This window comes from Patella vulgata, chromosome 7 (genome assembly GCF_932274485.2).
Source record: "Patella vulgata chromosome 7, xgPatVulg1.2, whole genome shotgun sequence".
In the NCBI taxonomy this organism is placed as follows: Eukaryota; Metazoa; Mollusca; class Gastropoda; family Patellidae; genus Patella; species Patella vulgata.
In genome coordinates this window covers 45,985,379-46,011,077 of record NC_065885.2, presented here as the reverse complement: position 1 = coordinate 46,011,077, position 25,699 = coordinate 45,985,379, and the positions used below count along the sequence as shown (strand labels likewise).

At 36.5% G+C, this 25,699-nt stretch overlaps 1 protein-coding gene across 1 annotated transcript in view; it reads right to left on the bottom strand.

Annotated features, from left to right (window-relative positions):
- Positions 1–25,699, bottom strand: part of LOC126828350 (nuclear pore membrane glycoprotein 210) — a 398,410-nt gene that overhangs the window by 173,741 nt on the left and 198,970 nt on the right. The window contains exons 20-22 of the mRNA XM_050558065.2: positions 15,205–15,304; positions 14,718–14,910; positions 5,824–5,930 (exon numbers count right to left, since the gene is read on the bottom strand). Of these exons, the coding sequence (XP_050414022.1) occupies positions 5,824–5,930; positions 14,718–14,910; positions 15,205–15,304 (400 nt within the window). The remainder of the gene's footprint in view (positions 1–5,823; positions 5,931–14,717; positions 14,911–15,204; positions 15,305–25,699) is intronic.

Sequence of the window (25,699 nt, the reverse complement as noted above, 5' to 3'; positions counted from 1 at the left end):
AATTGTGGCTGGTTTTAGTTACACAAAGTTTGTAAAATAAGTAGGGCCATAATTGGCAGAGGACAGTTACTGCTAACAGAAATTATACTTTGTTATGCTTTTCACAATGATCGTGAACTATTTGATAAGATTTGGTACATTAATATAAAACTGAGGCACAATATGATGGTGTTCGATTTAATTGAATAGGATGTGAATTCCAGTTTTAATTTTGAAACAGTCGTTCAATTATTAACTAGTTTGGCACATATTATGTTCCATACAATTTGTTCAAAAGTCATGTGTGACGACTACCAGTTAGGATAGTACAAAGTTTTCTGTTGGTGGTCATAATAATTTGACAACATCAATATGTTTACTGCATGGTACACAGCTTTGAGTTTATAATTCTTGAGTATGTCAAACATGAGCAGTTAATTATCTCTCTTAGCCATGTAATGAGGGAACCAATGTCTATTTTAAAAGTTGTGATATTGGGCGAGAGAACAACAAACATGGGTTTTACTATCAAGACATGTTTTATGTAACTAACAGATATGATTAGTACACAACAATATATTCATATGTAGGGTGACCCGTACACCGTACAGAAAGTTGGTCTCGAAACGGTGAATGTACACGCTTCTGTGGCTTATCTTGAAGTGATTTCTCGCATACACTACGCACTCAGCGGTATAGTCTATGATACTATAAATAGCCATCGCACGTGCAATTCTCTACACATCTATCAACTATTACAGCCGTAAAAAATCTATTGTTGACGATTCTGAATAGCAGTAATATTTAGCTTATTGGTTATATTACAGCAGCTTTAGAAATTACGTTCGTTTTATTTTTTAAATTGCTTTATATTACAGCAGCTTTAGAAATTACGTTCGTTTTATTTTTTAAATTGCTTTATCATTAAGTGTACCATTAGGAGCTGCATCTTTTGGTTTAGTATAAATAATATCTCTGAAATACTTGCGTTGGGCAGGAACATGATACTAGCAGTAGTTTCATTTTACTTTTACAAGGTTCTTAAAACAATTGTTGAGTTGCCTAACGTGTGTGTTTCCAAGTTCAATTTCTTGTCCCAGCTTTCTGTTATGTTTCGTAAAAAAAGTAGTCTTGATTATCCCGGTCTGTTAATCAAACGTAGAATGATCGGTAGAATGGTTAAGCAGGCCTTGAGATCTGAAAATCACGCTGGAGTGATAAGATGTGTTCGCCATATCTTTTGCGGGAGCTATTTAACATCACCAAATTTCTATCTGAGATAATGCTTATTGTAACTAGTTTACATTAAATTTAAAGTGTAAGCTATAAATTTAAAAGTATAAACAAACACTGTTTTAATACATGTAGTAATACCCTATACTAGTAACTCTTCATAAATAAAAGATAGGTTGCCAGGCAACAAAACATACGCCCACAGCAGCTAAATCGTCCGAGCAGTCGACAAGGGTTGTCACATATTTATTCTTTTGTAGGTAATTAGGGGAATTATAAGACAATTTCATACAGATGACATTATAATTTCCGTTGTTTGAAGGTTCACAAGGTTTTAAAATCTAAAACAAGGGCCGTAACTCTGGAAGCAATCGACAGGCTTTTTTCGTTTTAATAATTCAAATAATGCATATGAATTTCATACAGATCGGATGATAACTTTTGTTGTTCGAAAGTTCACAAAGTTCAACAAAGTAAATCAAGGGCCATAACTCTAGACATAATTGATGGAAATTGCTGACATTCAATAGGCTTGTTCGTCTTCATTTCACTAATTTAGGTGATAACTGAAACTCAATAGGCTTATTCGTTTTACTAATTTAAATGATACATATAAATTTCATACAGATCGGATAATAACTTTTGTCGTTAGAGCATTTACAAGGTACAACAAAGTGAAACAAGGGCCATAACTCATGGCGTAATTAACGGAAATTGCTGAAATTCAATAGGCTACTTCATTTCACTAATTTAAATTATGCATATCAATTTCAAACAGATCGGATGATAACTGTTGTCATTAGAGCGTTCACAATATTCAACAAAGTGAAACAAGGGCCATAACTCTAGATGTAATTAACGGAAATTGCTGAAATTCAACAGGCTTCTTTGTTTTACTAATTTAAATGATGCATATCAATTTCATACAGATCGGTTGATAACTTTTGTCATTAGAGCGTTCACAATATTCAACAAAGTGAAACAAGGGCCACAACTCTAGATGTAATTAACGGAAATTGCTGAAATTCAACAGGCTTCTTTGTTTTACTAATTTAAATGATGCATATAAATTTCATACAGATCGGTTGATAACTTTTGTCATTAGTGCGTTCACAAGGTGCAACAATGTGAAACAAGGGCCATAACTCCAGAAGAAATTAACGGAAATTGCTGAAATTCAATAGGCTTCTTCATTTCACTAATTTAAATGATGCATATCAATTTCAAACAGATCGGATGATAACTGTTGTCATTAGAGCGTTCACAATATTCAACAAAGTGAAACAAGGGCCACAACTCTAGATGTAATTAACGGAAATTGATGAAATTCAATAGGCTTCTTTGTTTTAATAATTTAAATGATGCATATAAATTTCATACAGATCGGTTGATAACTTTTGTCGTTACAGCGTTCACAAGGTGCAACAAAGTGAAACAAGGGCCATAACTCCAGAAGAAATTAACGGAAGTTATTGAAATTAAATAGGCTTCTTCATCTCACTAATGCAAACAACATATATCAATTTCAAAACAATCGGTTGATAAATGTAGTCTGTAGTGTGTTCACAAGAAATTGTGGATGATGGACGGACGGACGGGGACGACGGCAATATACGACCACATTTCCATGTGGGCGTGTAAAAAGCATCCATCATACATGTGTTTGTCCAATTACATTTTAACAGCTCCACGAATTTATTGTTTTGCTTTAAAACGGTGGAACAAGCTCAAATTACATTTACATTTACTTTACGGTGATTACAATGTGTTGACATCTCGATGATGGGAGGGCTACGGTTTAGTGCCGTAGGTAGTTCACTAAACGTTGACACAATTAACGATACTGGGCTTCCAATATGCCTTTCAATTACAAATTATGCCAAAAATGTCAGTTTGTATGCGTATTATTTATTTACTATCACATTATATGAAACAAACAAACCCCTCTTTGATAGATTATAATTAATACTACATCGTATCCACCGCCATGTTGAATGTACCGGTAAGTCGCTAATTATGATTGGCTATTATTTTGGAGTTAGATAGAGGTTCTAATGGAGACAAAAGTATTACATTTCATCACTGTATTTTGAATTTTTTTTGGTTTTATATTCTTTTAAGTAAATTTAAAAATAACAGTCAATGTTTTTAAATAGTTTTGGCAGGGCTCTGAATTAAATATGCAGAAATGCGCATCTAACCTTTTTTTACAACCGATCTAAATTTCACGTTTCCCTTTAAGCCTCGCTTGTGTTTCTTCACCTCGGAATCGCTCATTAAATTGATAACTCCATATCTCGGAGGATAACTTTGCACCGGAATAAAAAAAACACAACGATGAGATGGTGTCCTCTAATATCGACCAGGGCTTTGTGGGGGAGAATTCATCCATGCTTTTGGGGATGAAATCGTCCACTATTTTGAGCCCGAAGATCTATGTTAATAAAATTGAATAATTTGCTGGCGCGATAATTTGTGTTCGCTAGTTTTAATTTACCAGCGAGCTGCGGGCGCGGATCGATTGCACCCGTCGAATCTCAAGGCCTGGTTAAGGAAGACTACTTTCAAAACAAGGGCAGGTAACCTATTTTTTACTCACACATGCTTGGATGTTATGGCTGACACTCGGAACCATCTTTCAGTGTATTATTTATGGATGATTAAATGGTCATAGCTCATTAAGTACAACATGGCCATTTATTTAGTGACTATAAATGTTTGAAGCTGATTTAAGGCTTGGTGTATATATAGATATTGTGGTGTAATTGTCGAGATATTTGGAGATATTTATTTATGGTGGGGCACCCTATCATATGCGCACTGCGGTCAATATCATAACAATGCTTAGCTTTAGCAGGAAAGGTTAATCATTGAAGTGTCAAGACATTCACCTAATGAACACCTGCATCAAGTTTAAGCATTCTACCTCAATTAAAAGCAGAGTTGTCATGTTCCAAAGTCTTGACCAATCAAATTGCTTGTTGTTCCTAAGCCTAAGCACAATTTCATTCCTTGTTTAATATACAAGCCAACAGTGAGGCTGATGTCCCCCGCCGAAATCCCAAAATAAATAGATGACACGTGACAGTAATTAATAGCACATTTATTTTTTTCAAAAGTATCGAGCAATCAAACTATACACTAAGTTTCATCACTCTCTGCTTAGCTTCAGCTCGAAATGTTAATCATTGAACCCAGTCAAGACATTCGCCTAATGAACATCTACAAAGTTTAAACATTCTACCTCAATTAAAAGCAGAGTTGTTATGTTCCAAAGTCTTGACCAATCAAATTGCTTATCGCTCCTTAACCCCTTAACTGCGTAGGATGTTATATAACGTCCTGGACAACTGCCACTTACCGTGTGTAGGACGTAATATAACGCCCTGGAGGTATTTTCCCCAACCTATTCTTCGAACACAATCTCACCATGCAGAAGACGTTATATTACGCCTGGTCGATGAAATCTAATTGAAGGGAGACAACTCTATTTACTGTTAGTTTTAATATGGTTTAAGACCACTCAAATTTGTATTCAGGAAAAAATAGGCCCAAAAATGATGTTTTTCGTAAAATTAATTACGCAATAGCGGGTAGTTAACGTCAAATTAATTACACAGTTAAGGGGTTAACCTAAGCAGAAAATTCTCACCATCGAACTTAGTCAAGGCGATGATATAATGAATCTAAGGTCGGTGTTTCATTGCTCTCACTTCATTATAACCAAAGTTATCATGCCCCAAAGCGTCATCCAATCAGATTGCCTATCTCTGCTTACCGTAAGCATACAATGTTCATCATCGAACTCCATCCAGGCATTCACCTAATGAAAGCCTACACCAAGTTTGAACATTCTACATCAATTAGAATGCGAGTTATTGTGTTCCAATGTCTCAACCAATCAAATAGCTTATCGCTCTGCTTAGCCTGAGAAGAAAATGCTCATTATTGAACTTAGTCAAGGTATTGATGTGATGAAACTATACACCACATTTCATCACTCTCAAGATCACGTGGCTAAGTGGATAAGACGCTGGCTCGCTAGCCTGGAGGTCGGGTGTTCGATCCCTGCATTGGCCGACAAAGTTCATCCAGATTTTCCGGCGTGGTTTCCCCTTGTCAGTGATGCAGAACGGAGGGCCTGACAAGGACAGCTGTCTAGTCGTTCGGATGTTACAAAAAAAGAGGTCCTGTGTACATATTGGTGTGCACGTAAAAGATCCCTTGGCAGCTGGAATTCGATATAAGAGTAGGCCGTAGCGCACTGTATGGCATATGCCCGTCTTCATAAGCCCATTTCATTTCATTTCTCACTTAATTAGAACTAAAGTTACTATGTCACAAAACATCAATCAATCAAATTGCTTATCTCTGCTTACACTTAACAGAAAATATGCACATCTTCAAACTTCATCAATGCATTCACCTAATTAACACCTGCACGACGTTTGAATATTCTACCTCAATTAGAGGGAGAGTTAGTGTGTCCCAAAAAGTGTGATGTACAGACAGACAAATGGACAGAGCCATTTTAATAGTCTCCTGCTTTCTTCGAAAGGAGGGGGACAAAAAAGCGTTGTGTAGTAATTTTACTTTTAAGCTTGTACTTACTGATATTGAAGAACAGGCAATCTTTAAATATCGTTGATTATAATTTGTAATGGTCGCTGTTAAGATCACACTACCTGTTTGTCCATTAGGATGTATCGTTTGATACGCTGTAAGAAAAAGTTAGAAAATGATAGCAAGCAATTCATCACTTGCGCAAAATTAACCTTGCACGAGTATGGCGAGTAGAATAATAGTTGTTTAACCAGTAACAAAATGACTGAGTGAAGCACTATTACTTATGGACTATAATAATACATTGTAATAGGGACACTTCTTCTTAGTGTTCAACGTGATATCACAGACTAGTTGTCTTATTTTTTTTATCTTTGACCTGCCAGCTAGAGCTCAAAGCGTGACACTCTGGACCACTAGGCCATCCAAACACCCCAATAAGGACACATGTAGTTTCCGTTTTAATACTCTTATTCTGGTAAAGTTTTTGCAAATGGCAACGATTACCACAAAACCGAAACTGCAAATTCAATTTGATTAAAAGTTTGAGCCAAATATGGGAAATGTACATGTTTTTTTTAAAATTAAAAACATGGTAACATGCATAGTGTGTAGAACTGAGCTCTGAGTATTAAGTAACTGGCCTCTGCGTTAGAATATCCTTCAAAAGAGTAGAAATGATTAATTGTGGTTACTATTCATGGAAACTCGTGAGAAATATATGTGTTGTCAGTAGTCGCTTAAACCCATCAGTACATGCACCTTACGTCAGTATTCATATAAATGGTCAGTAATAATCATAAGGTGAGTATTCATGTTAATTGGTTAGTATTCCTTACATGTGTCAGTATACAAAAATAACCTGACTAATTAAACAAATATGAGTTTATCCGAACATATCACTAGTCAGACGCATGCGGGAGAAATTGGAAAAAGCGTGACTAATTAAGAAACCGTCAGTATTTAGGCTACCGCTTACTACCTGAGTGAAACCGCCAGTTATCTTTGATGTGCGGCAGTAAGTGGAACTGTCGCCAGTAGAGCGTGAAATCGTTAACTATATAAATTTCTGGTGAGTATTGGTACTATGAGTGATTATAAGTATCCTGAATAAATTAATTATTATTTATTAATATTCTCGAATTGGAGCAAATTTTTAAAACAATAATAGATGGCAGTGAACAAAGGGACTATTGTCGACAATTTCGATTACAGCCGTAGTTTGCAAAAGACACCGAAGATGGTTAGATAGATCGATCTAATATAAAAATACCTTCATATTTAAATATGAATTTAAATGCTCAGTGGCAAGGTTTGATTCGTCGCACTATTTGTACCGTTCCCGTTCTTACAACGGGTTCCCCATGCAGAATACGGCGCAATGTGTATTGTTATTTAATTTACAATTGATATTTATCCTCGTTACATGCGGATTGAAGAATCGTGTGCATATCTATTTACATTGAGAAATATTAACTATTAAACAATATGTATAACGATTAAATTAGTTATAACATATACGGCACGATATACAATGTTAAAATACAAAATGGTCGTACGTTACAGGAAAAAAAAATGAATTTCATACATACAAGTAAATCGAAATTATGAGCATGGGTCGAAAAAATGCGAACGACCAACGAACCGAAATGCGACGATACTCAAGTCTGCCATTGGGTATCCTCTGAATAATGTTGATATTTACATCAACGCCAAAATGCACGAAAGTGAATGTCAGCATTTCTTGACTATGAAATTGATATTTCTATAGGGACTCATATTTTGATAACGTCACAGTACCTGAAAATAATAATAGACCTATCGTACACGCACGACAGACTACTAATGTATAGATTGTTCTTCAATATAACAGTATCATGTGAATATTATGCCGTATGTGTTGTGGATGTTTCGTTACGAAAGGAGTGCATTTACTACGATTTTCGTCGTCAGCACCCTTGACATCCTAAATAAAAAACATTAAAGGACAAAATAGCAAATAAATTGCGGAAATCGTCGGATCAAATTTTTACTACGATTTTCGTCTTCAGCACCCCCTAAAACCCATGGAAAGATATATTCAACGACAAAACAGCAAATAAATGACCTGGTTGCTATGGGATTTTTTTTTGGAACATACCAAATCTTTGACTTGCTTTTTCTCAAAACTTACTTTTTTGAGTTGGGTAGTTTCTAATGGACACAGCTCAGTCAACTTTTGTCCAATTCAAACAAACTATACATCAAATTGAAGGTAATGAGTTGGAGAAGTGAAAATAACAATAAATCAATTTTCAAAATTTCCTCATTGCGACTTAGTATGCTATGGGGGGGGGGGGGGGTCACATATACCTTATCGTTAATTTTGTGAGAATGATTCGTAAGATCCGAACAACTTGCTTACAAGCCTGGATGTCTTTTTTAGAATATAATGATACAATTTATGTAGAAATGACCAAGTTACACCTCTGTACCGTTCAGCTAATAAATTCTGTCAAATGTACAAACCCGATTCCTGATAAAAAAAACCAAACAACCCATATAATTCAAACGTCAACCCGACTATTTCAGACTTCGCGTCTTACCATTTCACGAATAGTCTGTGTAGAGCACGGAGTCGGCAATCTCGGTCAAAGGAGCAATTCCTTTCATACATTACAAGCGTGCACGAGCTTATTCAGAGTTCATACTGGACAACTTTTGGTGTCAAGGCGACTGCAGTTCGGTTGCTTTATTCAAAAAGATAACTAATATTAAACTGTAAAATTGACCAAGCTTTATCCGTTTGAGGTATCGTTATGTTCTGACACTAAATCACATAGCAACCACGCCATATATTTGTTAATTTCTGTTTAATAGTTCTCTCGGTGTTATAATTTAGAACCAAAGAGAATAGTCCATACATTAGTAATGTAGGTCTCGTATATTAAATCTTTTATGGGAATAAATTCTGTTAATCTCACCACTTAATTAGCACCTTTCTGTATAGTGCTCGTGCTCAAGAGATTAAGAATGTTGATTGGGTCAGTAGAGCGTAAAATCATTAACTATATCAATTTCTGGTAAGTTTATTGATAAACTGTATCATTAAAAGAAAATTTGTTATCGGTGTGACTATTGTAGAAGAACTCAAACGAAAATTTCGGATATGTAACTGGCAAATTTTAAGACATAAAAATGCTCTATTTGTTCAAAATATTTTAACAAAAGTTTCGCTATAGTGTTCGTAATTTCTTGTGTTTTGAATTGTCTCAGATTTGAATATGTAATATAGTGTAGTTATAAATGTGTGTGTTTTTTTTTTATAATTTTCAATGTGCATTTCTATCAGCCTTAGTTTTAATAAAAAAAATAATCGGCCGGGATATCTACATGACTTTCGAATTTCGCACAAGAGAGATATCCCAAGATCGAGCGTTGTACAGGGTTTTACTATTTTACCGTTCCATGCAATGTATCAGTTATATTTATCGTGTGCTACATAAAACAATTTCTAAAATAGTAATAGACTCTTCCGTGCTCATAATTTCAGTTTACTTGTATGTATGAAATTCATTTTTTCTGTAACGTACGATCATATTGTATTTTAACATTGTATATCGTGCCTTATATGTTATTACTATTTGCATCGTTATATATATATATATATTGTTTGATAGTTACTATTTCTCAAATGTAAATAGATATTCACACGATTCTTCGGTGCGCAGAATATCAGCTTGTATATATGTATGTGTATGAAATTCAATATTATCTGCTATCATATTATCTGTTTCAATAAAATTAGCGACAACAGATTGGTGTTGATGATCTTTTTTAACCATTAGTTGTCATTCCAAATTTAATAATCCATACAGATATCAAAATATGTGCCAATCCGCATGTAACGAGGATAAATATCAATTGTAAATTAAATAACAATACACATTGCGCCGTATTCTGCATGGAGAACCCGTTGTAAGAACGGGAACGATACAAATAGTGCGACGAATCAAACCTTGCCACTGAGCATTTAAATTCAAATGTATGAAATCCTTTTTTTTCGTACGATCATATTGTATTTTAGAAATGTATATCATACCTTATCATATGTTATTACTATTTTCATCGTTATATATATTGTTTTAATAGCTTGTATAGATGTATATGAAATTCATTATTTCTGTTATCTGTTATCATATTATCTGTTTCAATAAAATTAGTGAAAACAGATTTGTGTTAATGATTTTTTTTTTAAACAATTAGTTTTGATTCCAAATTGAATCCATACAGTTATCAAGGTGCAGTACATCCCAAAAATATGTGCCAATCCGCGATCGAAATCGCTGACAAATAATGCAGTTGCTCACTGCCATCCATTATTGTTTAAAAACATTTCCCGATTCCAGAATGTTAGTAAATAATTAATTAATAATTTATTCAGAATTAATGTAGCGATGATTTAACGGGCAAGTTACAATTTAACTGATACTAGTCACCAAAAGTAACAATACTCACTAGAAATTTATATCGTCAACGATTTCACGCTCTACTGGCGCCGGGTCCAGTTACTGACGCACATCATCAAAAGTGACGTTTTCTTAATTAGTCACGCTATTCTCAATTTCACCTGCACGCGCCTGACTAGTCATATGGTCGGATAAACTCACGTTTGTTTAATTAGTCACGTTATTTTTACATACTGACACAAGTAAGGAATACTAAGCAATTAACTAAAAAAGTCACATTATGATTATTACTGACCATTTATAGGAATACTGACGTACGGTACAAATACTGACGAGTTTAAGCGACTACTGACAACATGTATATTTCTCACGAGTTTCCATGAATAGTAACCACAACTAAGCTTTTCTACATCCTTGATGGATATACTAACACATAGGCCAGTTAGTCAATACTTCGAGATAGGTTCTACACACTATGCATCCACCAGTGAAAGAAACACGCAGTTGCCATGCAAGATATGCCCACATTTTGCAAGAGATTGACAGAGAACAAGCTATAAAAAAAAAGGGTTGCCAGGCAACGAAACATACGCCCATAGCAGCTAAGTCGTCCGGGGAGTCAACAAGGGTTGTTGCATATTTTTTCTTTTGTCAGAAATAAAAATATTTACAACACACTAAAATCTGAGTACAATACAAGTAACAACCCATTTGGCTTCTAGTTCTGCCCTATTCTAACATTTACCATACAAAACAGTTAAAGATACATTATGTTAGATTTAGATAAAAGAGATTTTGATTTGACAGTTTTTACATACTTTTGAAACAGGTTTCGAAGTTTTTTGGTTCTGTTATGCAAGATCTTTTTTGGGATGTTCTAAAGTAAATGTATGGTGCTAAGACCACCTAAAGATAAGTTTTAAATGTTCCTTTTAATAATTAGAACAGGTTTTGCTTTAGTTTTTATATTTTATGCTGACATTTTATTGCTTTAAATCTTCCTAGTGCAAAAATGGACAATTTGACCCTTTGGCCTCCGAGGTCACAAAGAACAAAGGTTAACATTTTTATTGAAAGGCTGGTTACTTTCGTTCATTTTCAGCATGTTTTCGTGATACAAAAATGGCTGCGCATTCACTTTCAGTGCAAATGACCTCATTTGACCTTTGACAGCAAATATCTCGAAAACGCCCAAACGGCGGACTGATTACCACTCGGCATTGTATTTACTCTAGAAAAGTTGGGTCTGGTTTGACAAGACGTGTGCAATAATTTCAACCACTGTACTGGTTGTTCGAAGCTAAGTCTCGCTCCTCCATTTTTAGCTTAAATCAAAATATGGCTGAACTGTTCTTATCTATTTAACATTGGAGAAATCCGATTTCATCAAGAATTGATTATGGCCTGGATAAGTTAATTAATAATTTAGAAAACATTTCAGGCCTAAAGAAAGACATGCAATATCTCTTGCATAATGTATGTTTAATACAATTGCCATAATCATCAGAATCGTTGTAAATTAATAAGTTTCATCTTATGACCTTAAAACACTGTATCGGAAATCGCTGGAAATCAATAGGCTTCTTCGTCTCATGACCTTGAACGCTGTGTATAAATTTAAAGTCAATCGGATATTAACTTTAACCTAGAGAGCGTCCACAAGATTTTTCAAAATGATCAAGGGCCATAACCTTGGCAGTAATTATCCGAAATCGTTGAAAATCAATAGGATTCTTCGTCTCCTGACCTTAAAAACCGTGTATAAATTTAAAGTCAATCGGATATAAACTTAAGCGTCTGGAGCATCCACCAGATTTTTCAAAGTCATCAAGGGCCAAAACTTTGGCAGTAATTATCAGACCGACGGACGGGGGTGACGACAATAACGTGGCCGTATGAAAAGCAATTTCTTTTGACAATCAGGGACCATAATCCAAGAAGTTATGGTCTGATATGCACGAGTATCAAAAGAAACTGAGATCTTTGTGATACAAACATATTTTAAGTTTCATCAGAATCGAATAAAAATTGTGACATCTACAGGGTCCATAACCTTGGTATTACATACTTTTACACTATTTGCGTACATGAAGCGGCCAAATTGTCGGAAAGTTGCAGTCCAATTTTCACACGATTCTAACTCAACCATCCTTATGGTGTAACGGTGATATGTTTATAAACCTTTTTGAATTGGATAAAAATTGTTATCTCTAGAGGGTCCACAAGCTAAAAACATGATTTTTCGTGAAACAAATTGTGGGCATATAAAAAAGTCATTAAAGAAAGTAGCCTCTATCACCTTCAAAAGGTTTTCAACAAAGCAGGATAATTCCAGAATGGAAAGAAATCTGACACCACATTTGACAAGAATCCTTTGCAAACTACAGCCCAGACCTGTCAACTCTACCGCATCACGCGAAAAGGCCTCATGTACCACTTTACTGCGCGGTAATAGATTTCTACCCCATTTTCAAACAAAGAGTTTTTTTTAATTTTCTCGCCAAAACTATGGAACTAAGGGAAGCAACTCTTTGCATGTAAACAATAAAGATTGCGACTTTCGGTTATCAGCATCGATTTGGGATATTGTAAGCTGTAATTTAGCTAACAGATTTTTTCTCAAATTCTTTTCAATCTATTTTAGAGTAAATAAAGTGAATATAATTATTGGCACGTGTTCCAAATACTCTTAAAATGGGTAGCAATAAACTAAACAAATAGCGACCAATTTACGGCAGCAATGACTGACATTTTCATTTGCGCGCGTACGTACAGCATCTAATACAATACTTCGAATGCAACACAACCTAGAAATTTAATTTCAAGATGGGACTACGTCTCGCCAATTCTGACACGCAATCACGGGAGAAAAAAATCCTGTACATTGAGAGGATAATCGCCATGGGGGGGGTGGGGGGATGATTAAATCGATACCAATAACTAATTTTTTACATCCCTTACTCCCTCCCCCCCCCTATTCCTAATGTAGAAATACTATAGAATCTAATAAGCACACCAATTATCTTATATGAAACAATATTGTCAAAAAATCTCGGAATGGGGAACACGTCACAAGTTAAAACAAAAGAAAAGTGGTACTGCCAGTACTACTGGACTGGTAATTTTAATTATTTTTTACGTTAATAATTATTTCTTTCTGTAGGCTACATATTCAATTTTGGTTTAATTACATAAATAATTTTAGATATGGTACCATTGGTTGTGTATATTTTATCTATTAGTATTACCCATTTAATGCAATATTTGTATTGTTAGGCCTGCAGTTCAGTGGATCATTTCTAAATTAATTACCCTTGGATGTGCGAATTTACGCGTTTTTGGAAATCTACTGCCAAATCATGGTTTCTACTGCATTTTTTACACTACCCTACTGCATTTCAGCTCTGAGGGGTTGACAGGTCTGCTACAGGCAAAGGAAAATAACTCTGGAACGGAAAGTAGCAGAACGCTGAATATCAATAGAGTTCTCCCTCTTAGAACAACAGTACTTCACACGAAATTTGAAAAGAATCGGTTAAAAAATGTAGTCTCTATCGCATTCACAGGCTTTTTGGCAATGGGGGATAACTCCTGAGGTCATTAACGCTGAATAACAGTAGGTCTTCACTGAACGCTGAATAACGATAGGTCTTAAAATAAAAATCTTGCTGGCTTTTTGGTCGGGTGGTTCATGTCCGATTTTCACGAAATTCAAACTCAACCGTCATTATGGTGTTACGGTGATGTATTTGAAATTTTTTTTTAATCAGATAAAAATTGTGACCTCTAAAACGTGATTTTTCGCATAATCAGGGGCCATAATCCATGAAGTTACGGTCCGATACATGCCAACACCGAAAGGAACCAAAATTTTTGGGAGATAAACCTATATTTCAAGTTTCGTCAAAATTGGAAAAAAATTGTGACCTGCGGAGTGTCCATAAACAAATTGTGGATGGACGTCTGGACTGACAGGTGCAACAACAATATACATCCACATTAAAACGATCTGGATCATCTGGCTGAAGCAAGGGATGTGACTGGCAGGTTGGTGAAGTTGATCTTCTGTGTATGCAGTTAATTGCATACAATCACCATTACCGTGTGCTGCAGAATGAAATGACAGCGCTTGCAAATTTTGTATATATTTTGGCAAGCTAATTTGGAGGTCCTGTGTTCAATCCCAGAGTTGGTCGAGAAAGTTCATCTGGCTTTTCCAGTGTGGTTTCCCCTTGTCAGAGGTGCAGGACGGGGCACATGGCAAGTCATTCTAATGGTGGGATGAAAAACTGAGGTCTGTGTACATTGGCTTGCACGTAAAAGAAACCATGACAGTTGGAATTCAAAAGAAGAGTAGGCCGTAGTGCCGATGTTTCGGCAAAATTTTATTCATAGCGCACTGTATGGCATATCCCCCTCTTTATTAGCTCAGTTGGTGCAGAATAGTAGGATGTGAAACTCCATTTCATTTCATTTATATACGAAGAGTTTTACCTGTCACAAAGTTTTTTCCATCGGTATCTTGCTGTATATCAATAGTTAATTGATTAACATCTCTTATTGTAACTAGTCCATTCTCTGTTACTTTCCATTCTATAGCTAGTGAAGAGAAGTTATCAAATTTACGACCACTACTGTCTGTAACTATTGCTTTAACATCCAAGTCTTTTTTACAATGAACAGGGATCTAAAAAAAATGGAAAGGTAGGTTGGCATAAAACAAAATGTAACACCACCGACACTACAAGTGGTTCCCATGCAAGATAGACTCACATTATGCAAGAGATGAAAACAGTGCAAATCGACAGGGCTCATCATAAACACTATGCATGAATTTGAAGTCAATCGGATCATAACTTCAGTCTCCATAGCTGTGCGTCAACACAATTTTTCAAAGTAATCAAGGGCCATAACATTTCAATGTGGGCGTATAAAAATAAAGGATCCTTAAAATTAAATAGATGAAATTGAATATACTTACAGGTAGTTGTGTTTCTCTTGTTACGGGACAGGGAGGTAATCCATGGTCAAAATTTAAGATTGGCTGAAGATATAACTCGACAGGTCTTGCACAAATAAATCTGGTAATGAAAAATTGATACATAGGTTGCCAGGCAATATAAACCAGATATGCATACCAGCATCCAAGTCATTCTAACTGTTTATAAAAGTTATCATTACTTCCGATATTTTGGACCTATTCATATATTTAAATTATCTTTTGTATCCATTGTACCTTTAAGGCATTCAACATCCTTTGGTTCATTACTCAATGGAATTTTGAAACAATGGCAATGACTGACTTAAAACCTCAATAAACCTTTGTGGTCCATTTCGATCAAAAACATCTTCTCTTTTGTTTGCCAATAAACTGAGCCATTTGACGACACATTAAAATAGCAAATAAACGTAAGTCGGGACATTAGGTGTACATATACGTCCACATTCCTGCTTTGATTGATATAAAATGGCTGTAATGATTGTAATATGACAAGAGGCAAAGAAGGCTAGGCGTTGGGTTTGTTTTACCAAATTTACAGACAAAATATTAACAAACCAGTGGATGTGACATTGCCCCGGGTGCTCGGGGCATGCACCAAAATAAATAGTTGCTGTCTTTTACTATATGGTATAAGGAATAAGTATGCAAAGTTCCAAGATGATCCATTCAGAATTGTAGCCTGTAGACGATAAATGCAAAAATTGGGCGTGGCTCTGCCCCTAGGGGTTGGATATGGAACAATACAAATAGGTACCACCATGTGATTGAAATGATAATATATGCTGAATTTGAACAAAATCTGTTAATTATTGCAACCTGTAGAGATCTACCGATAAAAACTAACAAAAAAAGTGGGTGTGGTACCATACACCTGGGGGTCGGGACATGCACCAAAATAAATAGTTGCTATCCTTACAGTATAAGGAATAAATATGCCAAGTTCCAAGATGATCCATTTAGAATTCCAGCCTGTAGACGAAAAACACAAAAATTGGGTGTGGCTCTGCCCCTGGGGGTTGGACATGGACCAATACATATAGGTACAACCTAATGCTGGATCATTCCAAATCTGTTTATAATTGCAACCTGTATATCATTTACAGACAAAATATCAACAAAAAGTGGGTGTGGCACCACTGAAAGGGCAGGGGGTGGGGGCGTATAAAAATGGGTGTTTCAGAAGGATCTGTTAAGAATTGCGGCCTGTAGGCAAAACACAAGACACACAAAGATTGGGTGTGGCTCTGTCCCAGGGGGTCGGGCATGCACCAAAAATAAGAATGGTCTGCATTGGGGTATAAGTATGAAAAAATTGCAGGCTGTAAGTAAAACACAAAAAGAAAATGGCCGTGGCTCTGGCCCTTGGGTTGGGCATGCACCCCAAACGATATGGATGTTCCTTAGGGTACAAAGAATAAGTATGCAAAGTTTCAAGATGATATGTTAAGAAATATGGCCTGTAGACGACAAACAAATAAAAGAAATGGGCATGGCTCTGCCCCTGGGTGTCGGGTATGCACCAAAAACAATAAAGATCATCATTAGGGTATAAGGAATAAGTATGTAAAGTTTCAAGATGATCACTTAAGAATTGTGGCCTGTAGGCGACAGACACACACACAGACAGGGGTGATGGCAATATACGTCCACATGTATAAAGATAGGTTGCCAGGCAACGAAACATACGCACACAGCAGCTAAATCGTCCAGGCATTCAACAAGAGTTGTCGCATAATATTTTTACTTTTTTCGGTAATGACACATTTATAATACATTAAAATGTGATTAAGAGTAACAACGCATTAATGTTTAGTTTAGTATACAAAACTTTTAACATCATGGATTTAGCTGTTCACGTCATAAAAATTCATTGAAAATCAATATACTTGTTTGTCTCAAGAACTTAAACTCTGAATATCAATCTGAAGTCAATCGAATGATAACTTTAGCCTCTAGAGCGTCACAAGATTTTTTAAAGTGATCAAGGGCCATAATCATTAAAAAATTGTTGAATTTCACTGTTGAATTTGCATTTCCTGGTGTAATGGGACGTAAATCGTCACTGAAGGAGGTCCAGCAAGCACATTTTTGATGACAATCGATCCTTTGACGTCATAATGTGACGCTGACATATCCCAGCATACTGTCACTTGCATGTTGTATCGACAACATACCACACATCGTTCTCATCCGTTCGTGTCTTCCTACAAACAGTGAATGAATTCACTCAAATCAGCCAAATTATGCAGGTTGGTCGATGACGTCATGATCGTGCTGTGACGTCATCAACCCTCGATGTATGAAATGACAATGTCAGTTGACGGCGCATACCGCACTTGCGAAGTTTCATTCCACTAGGACAAACGAGCTCTTAGAACTCTTCAATCAAATCAAAATTGTCAAAATTGAGGCAATTTCACAAGGTGTCCCTAAACTTTTGTTATAGAATGTAGATGGCATCGCTAGTGAAATTTAAAAATTTTGCCCAATCTCACTGAAATGACCAAATTTCACTGAAATCTCACCAAAATTTCACTGAAATAAAAAAATATTTTGGTCTATTACTGAAATTTCACTGAAATAAACAAAAATTTTAGTCTACTGAAATTTCACTGAAATGAAATATAATTTGGTCTACTGGAATTTCACTGAAATATTTATATTATAACTTATGTATAATAAGTGAGGTTTATGAATTCAAATAAAAAATTAAATAATCCCTAATTAATATTCATTAGTATCTACCAAGTATATATTCATACACAGCACCGAGACTCGCCTTTGAGTGGCTGATACACCCATCCTGGCATCAGTCTTCCTTCTGATTGGCTGATACACACATCCTGGCATTTGTCTTAGTTCCCTCGCCGTGAAAATTCATTAGTTCTCAGTCTTTATCCTGTTAAAGTCTACATTATTATCGTTTTACATTTACTACCGTTTTTACATTTAATTCCGAACACAAGAGTGGAATTTCAATCCGCGAAGTTTTTTAAACTTTGGGAATACGTAGAGCAACGTTTATTAAACATCTTACCGACCAGTGGAAGTGTTTTGTTCCCGGATTCACTCGAAACTAGAAGTTCGAACGGCTGTAAATGGCGGACAAGCAAAACCCGCAAAAAAGACGCAGGACGACAAGAGCTAGGCAAACACTTCCAAAGAACAAAGCGTCTGCGGAGCCTGAACCAGGGAGACAAAATATAGTTCCGGGAGATCCGAACGGTAGTCGTAGTGTAAATCCTGTTTCGCTACCGAGATCGGAAGTGTTAAACCATGTTTCCTACAACAGCGATGCCATACCTGCAACCGTGGAAGGCCGAGAGAGAAACCATTCGGATCGACAACAGACCGCGGAAGAAGACAGCCGGATTACCGACAGAGAATCTGCGCACGGCATCCTGCGCAGTGATATGCCAGTAAAAGGAAACAACATGGCGGCGCCCATAGAGTTAATGCAAGGGATGGTTAGCACCATGCAATCTATACAACAAGCATGGCAGACTTCCAACGAACCATGCTGTCTCTCGTCAGTAACAACACAGCCAGCCATACTGAAAAAACGAACTCGTTAAGTACGGCATACGTGGCCATGACAGGTGACAGTGCAACAAACCTAAGAGTAAGAGACGAGCATTCCGGTTCAAGTTCAACAATGGCGAAATTGACAAGCTGCCAAAGTGGAAGTGGTACCAACGCGAACAATTTCGGCCTGCTTATGCAAGGTGGGTACCATTTTCCCAAATCTAAATACGGAGTTCCTTCTGAATGCATTCTGCATATTGACGTTGTTCCCGACAACATTAAAAAACGGATTTGGGAAGGGAAAGATGTTAATCTTGTATCTCTACTAAGTCAGAGACCCACACCCAACAATCCGATGCAGAGATTACTCCCGGCAACGGCATTACCATTAACTTTAACAATAATCCAGATCCGAGATTACAGAAAACCCACAACATATCCGAATTTATAACTGTGTTCGGTAAATTTAAAAGAGTTATGGCCACCAAATTCCCAGAACGCAGGGAGGAATTGGATATGTATGAGGCGAACATTATCGACATCCACAACGTGTACGGCTCAAGATACTTCGAATACCACCGGCAATTCTCTGCTAGGGCTGCAGCAGCGCTGAGACTTGCAGTCTATGCGAAATGATATTTTTTTTACCGGACATTTGGGCAGGTATTATTCCAACTATTACTGGACCGAATGAGATTTTACTGGTCCAAAAAAGTTCATACCAAAGATATGCATAAAATAAGTAATAATGGCCTAAAACTCGAAAAACAACAAACAGTATATATAAGGGGGAAAATACTTTACTTTATTACAAAGATTATCTATTGTATAAAGACTTTTTCGCACACTTCCTTAATTGTCATTTTGTGTTAATGATAACAATAAATAGACCGCGCAAAGAAAATATAATCCCTTAGATGACAATCGAGTCTACCAGAAGCCAATGTTATTAATACAATAAAAGGACTTTCGTTTTAGTCTGGATTAACCTAGCCTACTACTTACTAGACTAGCTCGATATACGGTACTACGTACTCGAGATAAGATTTTGTTTACATTTTAAACAATAGTGAAATTAACACAATAAATTAAACGAGAATTCAACAGTCCGTGCACGAAGTGCCCTCAGTCAGTGCCAATACGGCGATGATTTAATATTTGTAAGTTGAGTGTCCGTTAACCCGTCCACAAGCAAACCCGTCCACGGTTAAGGTAATACCGGTACTTGACTTGTATATTATTTAATAGATTAGAATAGATCAGTTTTACTCATTGGTTGTTTATATTGTTTTATTTACCTAATAATCAACTAGCTTGGTTCGCCATCCCGACAGCGATTAGTTCGAGTTCAAATTCTTTATTCCTTTCAGCCAAAGACTCATCAGGTATAACATATAGTACAAACAAATAAATAAATACAATATGTACAAAAACAATATAGTTCACCGATGTTTTTGTAATAAAAAACAATAGTATTGTTTGTTGATTAGCGTTATGATTTTAGACAAAATGGTAAGTTCACCAATGTTTTTGTAATAAAGTAGACCCATATTGTTTTTTAATTGACTTTATCCCATGATTTAAAAAATTGGCGATGGTTAATATTGGGTCAAAAATAATTCCTTAAATTGTGCCGGAGCCCCTTTTAGATAAATTGAATTCGCATAAAAACAACAAAGAGTGGCTACGTGCGATTTTATTCTTTTATCTTTGATTCACGGGACATTTCTGTTATTCAAACAAATCTGCACGAGAATGACAACATACAAGTTGACAGTTACCATTGATTTGGGGTTCATGTAGAATAGGCTCTTCTATCGAGCCTACAGTTATTCTTTTCTAAAATAAAATGAGTGCCTTGGATTTTTGTGTGGATTTGATAGCCGTTATACTTTACTAATATTCTCTGACATCGGAGACTTGTGTCGCGTTCATTTCATTTTTGCGGTAAGTACGAGCTTCTTATGTCTGATTTGAAAGCGCTTTAGACTCCCGTTGCAAGTTCTATTTGTAAGACCGGTAACCTAAATACAGTTATAGTTTGCAATTTTAAAGTCTATCTTTGCCGTGATTCGAGAGTAATTCTTAACTATGCACTCTAAACATGTATAGTCTTATGCATACGTGTCCTTCAAAATGTAGTAGACATGTAGCTTTACATGACTGGTTGGAAATGTAACCGCATATATCGTGCAGAATATGTGAACACGCGTGTTCTTACTATACAACTTTACCTAACGCGTCCGTATTATTAACGAAAATATTCAACATTCATAACATCGAGGCAGTATATCGTTTTGACATCGATTGTTTATGACATATATAACCGTTAATTTTGCATGTAAAATTACACCGAGGCCTATCGTGTCCCGCGACTATCGTGGCACACGATAGCGACTGCTACACTGTACGTACTCGAGATAAGATTTTGTTTACATTTTAAACAATAGTGAAATTAACACAATAAATTAAACGAGAATTCAACAGTCTGTGCACGAAGTGCCGTCAGTCAGTGCCAATACGGCGATGATTTAATACAACCAGCAGTCAGTAAACCGGGTCCAGAATCTTTCCGGACAACTGGGCCGGTATTCATGATGAAAATACCGGACCGAGAGCTATTTTATTGGTAATGACCGACGGTCCGACGGCTTTCGCATGGACTGGCTGAGAGACAGCAACATTAAAGTTGATTGGTTTCTAAAGGATATGACACTTCTCAGTATGGTTGTCGGAAATTCTCGTGTCAACTCATGTGGTACATGTAATTCCACTACGCACGCCACACCGTTCTGTCCTCAGCTGCAATCAGGAAGTAATACAGGAGGATACCAACACCAGATCCAGAATTACAACTCAAAAAATTTAAACGCTGCAGCAAGAGAAGATCGCCACGGACGTCCCAGGGTTAAATCAAACAGGACAGAAATTTGCAACAACTACAATTCAGGAAAGTGTTTCCGTACACGGTGTCCATTCGCCCATATTTGCAGTTCATGTCATTCTTTCGACCACGTTAGTGCTACATGCGGGAAGAAAGACCACACAAAGAAACATAATGTGACATCTAGAACTAATAGAGACTGACTACCGGTACATGACACTAACAGTGCACATATTATTGACTCGCCCATTAATATTCCACAACTAGGAAAGGAACTTTTAAAACATCCAGATCGTGAATTTGTACGCTATTTGTGTGACGGCTATAAATTCGGTTTCGATACAATGGTAACAGAGACTGATTTACCGACTAAGGAATGCAGGAACTTATTGTCAGCTTCACAACAAAAAGACAAAGTGGACACTTTAATCCAAACTGAAGTGAATAAAGGTTTCCTACAGGGCCCGTTTCAAAAGCTGCCCTTTTCCAAATATCGGGTTAGCCCAATTGGCGTGTCGATAGGAAAATACAGTGGGAAGCCGCGGCTGATAGTAGATCTGTCATCACCACACGACAGTGACGAACATTTGAGCATCAACGAGCTAATTAGCAAAGTGGAATGTTCATTAAGCTATGTAAAAATCAATGATGCAGTTCGCATCATACATACGTTAGGCAAACATACTACTATGTGTAAAACAGACATTTCGGATGCTTTCAAACTCATCCCAATACTACCTTCGCAGTGGCATCTTTTCTGTATCAGATGGCGCAAGGAATATACAAGACTCGCTTTCGGATGCCGCTCGAGTCCCAGAATATTCGATGCTTTGTCACAAGCCATATGCTGGATCGCTACTAATAATTCAGTATCCAATATATTCTCCATCTTCTAGAGGACTTTATTACATTCGAACATCCAAACAATTGTGGTGAGAGGAACATGGCATTGCTACATCTAATTTTCAACCGCTTAAATATACCTATGGCTAAACATAAAACTTTCGGGCCTGCAACTGTCAAGGGATCTTTTATGTGCACGCTAATGTGTACACGGGACCTCGTTTTTTCGTCCCATCCGAATGACTAGACAGCTTTCCTTGTCAGCCCCTCCGTCCTGCATCACTGACAAGGGAGAACCACGCCGGAAAAACCGGATGAACTTTCTCGGCCAATGCAGGGATCGAACACCCGACCTCCAGGCTAGCGAGCTAGCGTCTTACCCACTTAGCCACGTGATCCCCACACTGCATCGAGGGGAGGGGGATTACAGAATAACTTGTTACGTAAGAAATTACGTAACTAGTTAATTATGTACTTCATTATATAGCTGAGTCTGCCCCTTTTGCCAAATATTATTATTAATAAAGTTATATAATTATAACCAGTCTTTCAGTTTTTGATTTCATAAATTGCAAATTTCATTGAAATTTCATTGAAATTCAAAACAAATATGTTAATAACTGCATATAAAGATTTGTAATTTGTGAAAGAGAGCACTTTGAAATTATGGCCTAATAGTGTCAGAAGACGAAATGTTTTTAATTTCCATTAATTAATCACATTATTTCCTGAAGTAGACAATTTCATTGACGTTTTTTTTATTCGGCCATCACCGTGCATAATCCATGAACACGTGCTAAGTAAGGTCGTGTTGAATTGATTCCTGGTTTCTCCTGCCACCACTCTGGCAATCATGTGCGGTAGTGCGGTAAACACAACACAAAGTGGGTTTCAAAACACAAAGTGGTCTGGCATAATACCAATATAGTCTGAGGGTTGTGTACCATTTTTAGAATTATAAATAATCTAGTTATATTATTGGTTAGAATAAAAACACAGATAATATTTAATTGAATAAATAGTGGTCCTGTTCGTTCATTCGTTAAACTCCAGAAACGAACGAAAGGGACCACTTATTTCCTTGAACATCAATAAATTAGGTCGACCGGTACGCGAATTTACCTAAGTCCCTGCATAGCTCACCATTTTGTAGGGCGTGCGTTATTTATTACACAAGATATGATTGGGTAATACTTGAATAATAATGACATGTGTTATAATTTTAGCTAATGACAATATTGATTATTCAGGTTCGCGGTTGAATATTAGCGACTGTCTTACAGTTTATAATATGCTTTCTCATTAGCCGAAATGACTGCTACACGCGCCACTTTGCGGAATTCATCCAATCAAATACAGTGTAACTTATTCCATAGTATGCGGGCCCCTACATGTGTATTATCAACCGGATCAATTCACTTGATTTGATATTTGTTTGTCCGGTGCAATGCTTATTTTCTGTCTTGTCCGCAGGTTTATCTTGTAGATTTTTGTTTTGCGTGTAGTGCGAATGCGCACGCTTTTCGACATACGTCTTCATATTCGGCCAACCTTGGCTTATTCTGGTTCCCTTACACTATTATGTATTGTAGTATCGAAGGCCTCCGAGGTTGGTCGAATGCAATTCTCCGAGATTTTTCACACGGCGATATTGTAGAACTTTCTGAACATGTTTAATTACTCGAAAATCTAGACGAGCATACTGGTATATATTGTTAATTAGTATGGCGATGTGAATGGGGGCAAAAACGATATGTTATTGGCCAGATCTGTGGCTCAGGTAGACGTTTTATTTACTGGATCAGAAAGGAGCATCCCTGCTAAGATGTCAGGCAACCACGGACACTTGCGTGGACAAAGTGAAGATTTTGATGACACGGCGGCCAATTGAAAGGGCAGCCTCGGCAATAGCCGTGGTGTCCGCCGTTAATTTCGAGGCCTGTCTCTGACACTATTGCAATTACCTTTTTTGATTTTTGCCTATTTATTTGCCATAGCCATAAGTTCATTAGGTAATTAATGTGATCGAAGCATTTATTTGGTACCAAATTCCTAATAATAAACTCATGACACACCTACTTAACATATATTTGTTCGTTAGTGCATAGTGTTGCAAAGTGCAATAAAGTTTGTCAAACAGGCAAACAGAGTTTAAGCATGGAGGAGGCAGCACCCCATCACTGCCTCTATCACATATACTATCCCGAAAATCTTTGGCACATTTCCATTATTTTAAACCTATTCTTTTGCTATGAGCACGATTTGAGGATTTGGCACTACATATATATAAATGGACATATTATTATTATTATTATAATATCTATAACATCATTAGGAATTTAATTTGATCGAAGCACTTAATGGGTACCAATCTCCTCCCTTAAAATTTAAACAAATCTAATTAAATATACTTATGCAATACATATTGTTATCCTCCTGGACATTTTGGAGCTAAGTGACAACACCGTTAACTTTGTGCCTCCTTGTTCGGCAGGCAAGTAATAAATTAGGTTGATTTAACACTGTCAAGGAGGCTGACCATATAACTGTTTTTGTCAGTTTTATTATGTTTACATTCATAAACATACAAGTATAAAACTAAATATCGACAACTGGCTCTGCGCATAGAAAGTTTTATTATGCATTAAATAGACCTCTCTCGTCTTTATCTGCTAAGACTCAACTCCAAGTTTGATGGACATGTACGTTTAAAATATGAACCGGCCGAACCAGCCATAGCTATTTTGTTAAATAAGTGTTATCTCCCACTTTTGATTCTATTTTGATACAAAGTGTGGGCACAGTTAGCTTTATACCTCCGTGCTCGACAGGCAAGCCAAGAAATTAGGTTAATTTAACTTTGTCAAGGAGGGTGTCAGTATAATTGTTTTTGTCATTTTATCATGTTTATATTCCATAGACCTATGAGTATAACAATAGCGACGACCGGCTCTACATATAGAATGTTAAATGTCCATTTATAATATGAAAAGGTTGCACCAGCCATCGCTATTATTTTTTACGCGTTAAAACTATGATTCCATGTGTTTGTTTTTTTCTTCCTTGCACTGGTGGTTGATCCACTATGTTAGAATTAGGCGTTGTAAATACGTTCAATAGTGTCAGCCAGTACTGTTCAAGTGGGCAGTTCACTGGGTCAGTTAGTAATAGTATTCACACATATGATAAATCAGGAAGCTTAATGGTTTCCTGATCGTAAAG